General features: G+C 43.5%; 1 protein-coding gene across 7 annotated transcripts; it reads left to right on the forward strand.

Moving 5' to 3' along the window:
- The first annotated feature begins 134 nt into the window (after positions 1-134).
- gabpb2b (GA binding protein transcription factor subunit beta 2b) lies at positions 135-7,175 on the forward strand. 7 transcript variants are annotated; one of them, XM_076280684.1, is made up of 8 exons: positions 135-279; positions 1,416-1,523; positions 1,904-2,071; positions 2,871-3,077; positions 3,335-3,476; positions 3,816-3,983; positions 4,344-4,462; positions 4,914-7,175. In XM_076280684.1, exons 2-8 carry the CDS (start codon positions 1,416-1,418, stop codon positions 5,310-5,312), a joined length of 1,311 nt encoding a protein of 436 aa, XP_076136799.1. In that variant the 5' UTR covers positions 135-279; the 3' UTR covers positions 5,313-7,175. The 7 variants fall into 7 exon arrangements, with proteins under 7 accessions (XP_076136799.1, XP_076136798.1, XP_076136801.1 ...); XM_076280683.1 differs by lacking the exon at positions 135-279 and adding an exon at positions 286-605; XM_076280686.1 differs by lacking the exon at positions 135-279 and adding an exon at positions 286-605 and having other exon boundaries at positions 4,917-7,175.
- The last annotated feature ends 3,121 nt before the right edge of the window (positions 7,176-10,296 follow it).

Below are 10,296 nucleotides of genomic sequence, written 5' to 3' on the forward strand. Positions count from 1 at the left end.
AACATCATCTGACAGATCACTAAATGTTAAATATAAATATAAATATAAATATAAACAAAATACATACGCTGGGACTTGCATGATAATGATTTTTTAATTACCATCATGCCAGATTTACAATCATTTACTTTTCACAAAGTGGGAAGAAAAACAAGTTTTGCATGTGCTACCTGACCATTCACAATAAATGAAGAAACCATTTTACAATGTGCTCAGCAAACTGAACATACAACTGCAAGACTATTCTCACACTAATTTGTTATTTAATTTCCATGTGGGGTAAGTAATCTTGGATATGTGGGTTTTATGCATTTGGTGTTATATGTATATTTTTATTTTTTATGATGTAATGGGTGTATGTAATGCAGAAAGTTTTGATTTTGAAATTGTGCGCAAGTAAACTTCCGCCCTCGGTCTTCGGGCGCCATATTTGATCAACTGCCCCATATTTGTATTCTTTTTTTCCTTCCCAGAAAGTACAGGGAACTACGAATAGCAACAAATAGAAAGTCAAGACAAACTACTGTTATAACTTCTAATGTTTTCATGTGACACCAGAGGACACATTTGAGTCTCACAAGGATATCTAAAGATATTCTGAAACGGTAAATCCAACAAGCTAATGTTAGCTCTCTAACGTTAGCTTTTCGTGAAGCGTTAACTTTAGCAAGCAGCCAGCTCGGTGTAACGTTACTCGTCTTATTGTTGTTGACTGCAACGTGTTACGTTAGTCTAAGCGTAAAGTGCATTGCATTTTATCTATTCGGCCACCTGGAAAGTGGTTCGTCTTTACATACATTTATATATTTACAGAAACCTACCCAACTACTTCTAACAATTCGTACGTAGGTCGCCGAACCTATCCAAATATCAAGCGCCAAAAGTGGCTAACTTGCACAACTTGAAACACTGCGTTCGACTAGCAGTGTTGATTCTCCACAACAGCGTTAGCTAGCTGGCCTGTGATCAGTCATTTGCTGTACACTAAACTAATTCAGGAAGGTTTAGAACAATTTGTTTCTTATGTTGAATAGCCCTCTCCTGTTGTCGCCTGCTGAACTTGCCTGGTAACTTTGTTTGAATGGGAGAATCAACTTCCCCCGGAACATCCACTGTAAACTACGTTAATCGACTTCCTATCTGACTTGGCTAGTTAGCTACTCTGCATTCGTGCTTCCATCACATTTGCTGTTGATCCCAATTATAATGTTTAATCTAATTTAACTGTAACAAATGCCATCAACTGGGCGCATGAGTTCCATGACTTCGTGAAAGAAGTTGGCATGAACGTGGCCAGAATGAACACAAAACGCTTTGAAGTGGTTCAATGTATTGCATTAAATGTTGAAATGTTCTCCCACATAAAAAGTTGAAAGTGAATAAAAACTTCGCTTTGTGTTGTATTTCAACATCAGATGTCTCTTGTGGATTTGGGGAAGAGACTGCTTGAGGCGGCACGCAAAGGGCAAGATGATGAGGTCAGGACTCTCATGGCCAATGGAGCTCCTTTTACTACAGACTGGGTGAGCATATTTGTAAATAATTATTGCATATACTGCAACTAATCAAATATAAAACTAATATATTCAGATTTACACATATGTGCAAATGTATGCATTCTGTGTATATGTTAATGATTACAGTGTTTCCCATACATTGACTTATTTGTGGCGGCCCACCACAATATCAACATTGACCACCACACAATGATTTTCCAGGTTGTACTAAATTGCGCTTAAATCTGGTTAGCATCATAACCACGCTGTGCTAATTTGTTAAAAACTGTTGTATTCAAGTTCATTCTGCAAACCAACCACCACAAATGGAATTCAATTATGTGGGAAACACTGGATTATCATATAATACCATTGTTATTATTTGATTCTCACCTGTATGTTTTCAGCTTGGGACCTCACCTCTTCATCTTGCTGCACAGTATGGACACTACTCTACTGCTGAGGTACTACTCCGTGCAGGCGTCAGCAGGGACGCCCGCACCAAGGTGGACCGGACCCCTCTTCACATGGCTGCTGCAGAGGGGCACAACAGCATTGTGGAGCTTCTTGTCAAGGTAAAGGCACAACACTGCATCATCCTGCTGTCAGTCTCAGGTTATCTGGAGGTGGGCCTTGTTTCAGAGGACATTGATGTTCCACCTCTCTGTGCTGCTCCTCTGCAGAATTGCTCTATATCAAATCCAGTCTTTAATCACACCACCCCCCCCCCCCCCATATTTTTTTTTAATTTGTAACAGCAGCTCATAGAAATTCAGTTTCAATGCCCATTATTCTAAAACAAATACAAAATATGTTTTTTGTGTGTGTGTAGGACCATATCTTAAAAAGAGCTTATTTCAACAAGTAAACTCAAACAGGCATACACATCTGTCAGCTTGCTCAGAGAACACTTGGTGTATAAGTAATTAAGTATATCCAAGCCAGAGGGCCAATATTTTAGTTAGAACTTTTCTACCCTGACTCCAACAAGAAATACAAGTATATCTAGCTTGAAGTTTGATTACTCCAGCTGACTGGGCATCCAATTAAGGCAAAGGTAGCATAGTGGCTAATTAGCTGGGCTAGCATGCAGTAGCCGGTTGTGGGTTTAATTCTAAAGAGCTGGGCTAGCATGCAGTACCCAGTTGTGGGTTTAATTCTAAAGAGCTGGGCTAGCATGCAGTACCCAGTTGTGGGTTTAATTCTAAAGAGCTGGGCTAGCATGCAGTAGCCAGTTGTGGGTTTAATTCTTGATTGCCTCCGTTGTGTTCTTGAGCAAGGCACTTAACCCCGAGTTGTGATGTACGTTGCTTTGGATAGAAGCATCAGTCAAATGATTAGGTACAGTATATTGTGTTGTGTTGTGTTGTGCAGAGTGGAGCGGATGTGAATGCTAAAGACATGCTGAAGATGACCGCGCTCCACTGGGCCACTGAGCACGGCCACAGGGCCGTGGCGGAGCTGCTGGTGAAGTACGGTGCCGACACACACGCCATGAGCAAGTTCGACAAGACGCCCTTCCTCATCGCCGTTGACAAGGGCAACACTGACCTCATGCTACTTTTGCAGGTAGTGTATCTGGTAAATAAACAAATCAACTAATCCTGAGCATAGCGTGTGTGTCTAAGCTGTGTGTTGTGTTGTCTAAGCTGTGTGTTGTGTTGTGTGTGCTGTGTGTTGTGTTGTGTCTAAGCTGTGTGTTGTGTTGTGTGTGCTGTGTGTTGTGATGTGTCTAAGCTGTGTGTTGTGTTGTCTAAGCTGTGTGTTGTGTTGTGTGTGCTGTGTGTTATGATGTGTCTAAGCTGTGTGTTGTGTTGTGTTGTGTGTGTTTGTGACAGGAGGGCATGCAGCACCAGGTGAACGTGAACCCTCTGAGCAGCTCTGCCACCTCCATGCCCAGTCCTCAGTTCCTCATCTCCTCCTCAGGGGAGCTCGTCAACTTCTCGGACATCGTCCTCACAGCTGCTAAGCCCAACTCAGGTAGGAAGACCCCCTACAGGGCCAGTGGCGTCTTACAGGCTGGCGTCTTACAGGCAGGCGTCTTACAGGCTGCCGTCTTACAGGCTGCCGTCTTACAGGCAGGCTACACCAGGCACCTAACTGAAGCACTCCATTCTTACACGGGGTGTAAAAATTGTTTAGAAGAGCCTTCTAATTTTTTCGAATGTACACGCTGCTCTCACGTCTGGTGTAGCCAGTTTTATTGATTATAGAGGACGCTAATTGTTGCAGCAGACACTCCACTAACGGAGCGCTTTATCTATGTCATCTACTTTAGATTTCAAATGATTACGGACCCCTGTATGTCTTGTATGCCAGTAGGTGCCACTGAGGAAGTGATCGCTGCAAACTCTGTGGATTCCGCCATCCAGCAGGTTGTCGGGGAAGGAGGGCAGAGGGTCATCACCATAGTGACTGACCAACAGGGCAACCTGCAGCCAGCTTCTTTGGGGCAGAAGTTCTTTGTCACCATGCAGGGGCAACAAAGTGAGTGGTAGACAGCATAGTTGTCTCACTGCTTAAGTTAGAATATAAAACGGTTTGCCGAAAACTGCAGACTCCATTTATGGATCTCATTTAATCTAATATAATCTATGGATGGAGTAAAATCATTGTCATATTTACATACATTATACTATGCTATGCTACTATTTTATTACTATAGTATTATTATATTAGGAGCTTTAAATAGTGTTAAGTCATAGATATTCACAGTAGAAGTCCTTCTTCCACAGGGCAAAAGGTCACTCACATTCTGAGATTGATGTCTTGTTAGCACATTCTCCTGTGAAAACATCCTGTCCTGTTGTAGTGGATGTGACTGGTGTGTTTGTGTTCTGAGTGCAGTGGTGGCTGTTCCAGCTGGACAGGTCACAGAGGAAGTTGTGGTGGAGGAGTCCAAACCTCCCACGCCACGCAAGAGGAAACTGGAACAAGTGACCCACCACATGGATCCCAAACAGAAGGTTTGAGAGCTACTGTTGCTTCAGTGCTTGATAGGAAGTAGGAAAAGTTTCAAAATGTATTGTTCTTTTTTTTCAGTCTGAAGTTATAAATCACTAAACATAAGAAGATCATTACTTAATAATTACTTTGGCATGTTGTCAAAGTTGGATGGGCAGTGCAAAGTAATTACTTATGTAGAGTCTTTTATCATGCTACATATCGCTCATGTGTTCTGTGGTGTTGGATAAGATGACAAGCCTATAAAAAAGATAAGTTATGACAAACCTATAGAATCTATACAACCCTATGCCATATTGTTGCATTTGCAGTGCTGTTAGTTAACTCATTCACTTCCTAATCTCTGGCTTTGTCAGCTTCTTGATTTGTGTTCCATGGTGTTGTTAGTTAAGGCTGTTGTTGCTTCCTAAAAAAACGCACTGACTTCCTCCCCTCCCTTGTGTGCTGTCGCAGCAGGAGATGGCGGAGAAGGACAGCCGTGAGCAGCTGGAGAAGCAGCTGATGGAGGCCAACCAGCGGGCGCAGGAGTACCGCCAGCAGCTCCTGCAGAAGGAGCAGGAGGCCGAGCAGTACCGCCTCAAGCTGGAGGCCATGACCAACGGCCAGCCCAACGGCACGGGCGAGGACGCTGGAGCAGTGGAGGGCCAGGAGGAGGTGGTGCTCCAGGAGGAGGAGGAGGAGGAGGGGGATGTGGAGCAGGAGGAGGAGGAGGTGGTGATGATGTCGGAGGGTACCATCATCATCAAGCCCAGCGAGCTGGACGCAGACATGGTGGAGGAGGAGGGCGAGCAGGTGACGCTGGTGGACGTGGCGGAGAGCGCCGCTGTGTTGCAGACGCCGGTGTCGACGTAACACCTCCACACACACACACACATGCACGCACACACACATACACTTAACTCCTCCCAGCAGCTCTAAAGCCCAAAGGCACTTCCCCCACTCAGGAACTACACACACTAGATGACACCCTAGTAATGTTTCTCGTTTTTAATTTATTTATATTAATCACAGTGACATGACAACAACTACTTTTTTTACTTTATTTGGAAAAAATGGGACACAATGGACCAGAGGGCTAATCGATAACCGGATACGTCAGCTCGCACTCAAGAAGTGGACCAACGTCCGGCGACCAAAGTCCACAGCACAGGAGACTGACGTTTTACCCTGGACGTGGGTGTGGTCCTCCTCACTGAGACTGACTTGATCTTAGCTGATCTGTCTTTTAGCTGACCATATGCCCACCACCTTCCACTGTTGCCTTAATATCTCCAAAACGCAGCGCAAACAAAGCCGTTTTTATACCGCGTGCCGGTTCTACCTTCTACCCCTCTCTGCTGTGTTGAGGAAGCTGACGTGAGGGATCAGACTGGGACAGACTGTCTCTGGCTGTGAAGTTCCTCATACATCTGCCAGAGATGAGGCAGAGCAGCGCCTCCGGAGACAAGCGACAGCTGTGCTGAGCGGGCGAGGGAGTAGTCTGGTGCCGGAGGGGTCAGCAGGAGAGGAGCCGCAGGTACGCGCGGCCTCACAATCCCTTCTGCTGCTGTCCGCAATCAGAGGCGGCCGCTCATCTCGCCTCTCGGCAGCCTCTGCAGGTTTCTGCAAAGTGTTCTTTCATGTACCGTTGGTCTGAAAATCAGCTTAAAAGCAGGATGATTTTGTTCCCGTAGTCGTACTGCCTTGTATGTTATGGATTGGGAGATCTACTTAACACATGAGGTAACAGTTGTATGTTATGGATTGGGAGATCTATTTAACACATGAGGTAACAGTTGTATGTTATGGATTGGGAGATCTACTTAACACATGAGGTAACAGTTGAAGGAACATCCTCAGGCAGTCATTCAGGCAGAAGAACAACATGGAGGATGTGTAATCCACAGATTCTGCCAATGTAGCATCTCTCACTGCTCTCCCTTTTTACTGTGTCGATTCTGTTTTATTGTTTTCATTTTACTGACTACATGGTCATGTAGTGTTTTATATGTGACCTGTTGTAAACATCACATTAGTCAGTGTTCAACACGATGACCTGTCTAAAATGAAACACAGCCCTAATTTCTCTGTTGCTATTTAAGCGAGTGTGATGCTTGCGTATATTATACACTAGGGACTTTGTGAAGCATTGGACTCATTTGACTTTTCTTTAAATACTGGGTTAATCCACAGCCACAACTGGGCGAACAAAAATGACTACAAATTTGATATGATAGGCCTTGACATGTAGCTATTTATTAGATTGTACATGAATTTTCATTACTGTGTAAATTCATGTCTGAACTGACACATTGGAATTTGGTGGTCTGCAATGAGCACTACAAATGTGGAACTAATTTAAATGTCAGTTAGGTGCATCATATTTCAACTTGCCCTGAAGAACTACATAATAGAGAGAGGTGTTGCCTAATAGACACCAATGAATGGAAGTATCCCTGAGCTTTTTTACCAAGTTTGGAAATATTGGTACTGTTTTTAACTACAGCTGAGCTATCCCACATTTAGGGGCTGCTTTTATGAAGATCTTACAAACACAGTACTTCAATAGAACACTATCAGGTCATTTTGATATCTTAAAGCAGTGTTTTGTGTTTGCTTTTTGTAAATAGATGTTTTAGTGAGAATCATTATGAATATAATTATTGTTTTTCAAGTACTTGTTTTTTTAAAGAAAATATATAAACCTATGTAGATTTCAATAAATACTAAATACTATCAGCCACCTGTTGAAAATGGCCTTTTTGTCACACAGTTTGTCTTTTATGTCAACTATTTCTTGCAATGAATGTTTTATGTATAGTTGGTGAATTTAGTAACATCGTTGGCCAGTTAATTGCAGGTGCGTCACTTCAACAGAGCCACAGCTCCATCTTCAGTTCCTCACTGATGTCGTTTTGCCTTTCATCTCCACATGCCTGTTCTCCCCTTTCTATTGATGTCTAACCGCCAGCTGCCTTCAGCCAATCAGCAGCTTTAGAACACAGGCACAATTTGATTGGCTCTCAGATATAAGTAAGGTGCAGAAGTCTATGTGCTGTAGTATATTATAATTTATGTGATTAGCACACTTATTCAAAACCCCAAGAAAAGAAAGAATAAATTGTCACATAACATGGCCCTTCATATTTAAGGTAATTCAGGATGGGTAGAGACTGTATCTGTATTGAATGACGTAGTGTTATATTCAGTGCTGCTCTTACCCAGACCCTGAGTGCCTACTTTCCTTGTGAAGAGTTAATTTCTCTGGCTTGGAGGCCCTAATTATTTGCCTCCACTACCATTAAAGGACATCAGGGCTCCGAAAATGAGCTGTGAGTCCGTGACCAAAGGAGAATGGAGGCCGATCTGAGCGGGGTGACAAGGGCAGATAGAGATGGATGACGCAGGGGGTTCAAACCACACAACCAACACCCCCCAACACACACACACACACACCTGTATTGATTTAATGCAGTTTGTAAAGGAAATGAACATGCTCCTTCCTGTTCTCTGTTGTAATGGTAGACAAATATGAAATAGCCACAAGGGGAAGTGTTTTGGTGTATGTAATGTATGATTTCACACAGAGCTGCATGTTGCTGTGTAAAACGCACTTGGCAAAGCTAGGCTATAAATAGACGTGGGAAAGAAGCTTCTGCTCTCCCTGAGCTGTGAATGTGGGATAGTTCAGTTCAATGTGAATAAGACATTTTGTTGCATTTGATCCAAACTCTTTGGGAACCATTTTTGTTTTTCAGATGCTTTCATTGTTTATTACATCGAGAAATCTCACTCTGTTGAAGTATCTATTCAGCTAAATTTACAGGAGAAATTTCAGACACAGCTGTCTCTTAGAAGCACTACATAAAGAAACACCAACACACTGTACCACTCTGATGCATGATTAAGTGGGTTGTACAAATACTTTGCCAAGGAACAGTTATGCAGTTATGCAAGCCACCTGTTGTAGGGATCTGTAAACAGTTGAAAGGCACAAGTTTTACAAATTTCAAAGAACAGCCGGCAGAAATTTTCAACCATTAATTAATCACAGAAACAAGATCAGTTAGGTCCAGAGCCATCGGGCAAGTTGACGTTAAGTAGGCACAAAATGTTTAAAAGTCATCAAGTGTTTCACTGAAGCTGTACAGGATTCACTAATGTCGACTCCGTTTCCATCCTTGACGCAAATATCACTATGAACCAAATGCAAACACTTTTACATGGCCAAATGATATTCAGAGTGTTCATTAAGCACAGAATAATCCCCCCCCCCCCCAGATGCACTGTTTACCACATTTTTCCCACTGTAGTGTAATTATGCGATGTGTTCATCCTTGTGAAATATGGCATTACATCAACAAAGCAGAAATTGAAACAACTTGCCATACCCTGGCCACAGCTTGCACAGAAAGTACAAGAGTACAATATCAAAATACTGAAGGAGTGAGTGAGGAAGAGCTTAAATAACATCTGTTTGTTTGTTTGTTTGTTTGTCATCTCCAGAAGAAAACAAAGCAGCACTGGGATGACTAAGCAAACCAAGATACCTTATGACCGATGCACGCCAAAAAACCTGCCTCCAATTCCTCATCAAAGGAGGTCACTTATGACATCAGTTTAGCTCATATTAAAGCAAAAAAAAGACAAAGGCCAAGAGAGAAGTTCATTCACTCATATTTCTGTTACTGAGGCGTCCTTAAGTGGTTCGGATTGTGTGTTGGATGCAGTGAGGCACACAGGTTCTGTCCATATTTGCATTGTTCCCACTGTGATGTAAACAATTTGTTTCTTTGTGATGTGTGTGTGACTTCAGAACTGTTGGCTTTTGTATCACTTCGCAGAGGTTTGTGTTTAGGGTGTGTGAAGGTTGTGGATGATGGAGACATTATCCTACTGTGTCGAGGTTTGTGTTTAGTGTGTAAAGGTTGTAGATGATGGGGGGGACATCATCGAGGTGTGTCTTTAGGGGGTGTAAAGATTGTGAATGATGGGGACATTATCTAACCTGACCCTAGCCAGATGAATTTCGCTCCGCCTAGCTCCACTCATCCATCTGGAACCGATCCATTGAAGTGTTGCTTCAGCAGGCTGGGCCTAATCAAAAAATGCTTGCATATGATTGAATAAGCCACTTGTCCGTCATCTATTGACGTGCTACTTCAACCACTCACATCGAAGCCAACCCGTGACGCTAATAACAGTCTCACAGTCGCTTCTACGCTATGTCACATCTATGAAACTCCCGCCCTGCGTCCTGACTGGCTGTACCATAAAATCGGTTGCAGAAATCACTCTCAATGGAAGAGGTCCCAGATGGATGTGAGTGAAGCTAGGCGGAGCTAAGCGGAACGAAATTCATCTGGCTAGGGTCAGGTTAGACATTATCCTCCTGCGTCAAGGTTTGTGTTTAAGGGGTGTTAAGGTTGTGGATGATAGGGAGGACATTATCCTCCTGTGTCGATGTGTGTGTTAAGGGTGTGTGAAGGTGGTGGATGATGGGGACATTATCCTCCTGTGTCGAGGGGTGTGTTAAGGGTGTGTGAAGGTGGTGGATGATGGGGACATTATCCTCCTCTGTCGAGGTTTAGGTTAAGGGTGTGTGAAGGTGGTGGATGATGTGGACATTATCCTCCTGCGTCAAGGTTTGTGTTTAGGGGGTGTTAAGGTTGTGGATGATGTGGACATTATCCTCCTGTGTCGAGGTGTGCGTTAAAGGTGGTGGATGATGGGGACATTATCCTCCTGCGTCTCTGGGCCCATGGGTCCCCAGTGTGACCAGTTCAAGTCAACAGCCAGCTGTCTCCTCGCTAAAGCCCAGCTGCGCTGCGCGGGGGTGCTGCAGCGAGGCCAGAGG

This window comes from Alosa pseudoharengus, unplaced genomic scaffold (assembly GCF_046254945.1).
Source record: "Alosa pseudoharengus isolate Yale_2024_CS ecotype anadromous, Long Island Sound unplaced genomic scaffold, YU_APseudo_1.1 YU_APseudo_1.1_scf_12, whole genome shotgun sequence".
Classification (NCBI taxonomy): Eukaryota; Metazoa; Chordata; class Actinopteri; order Clupeiformes; family Clupeidae; genus Alosa; species Alosa pseudoharengus.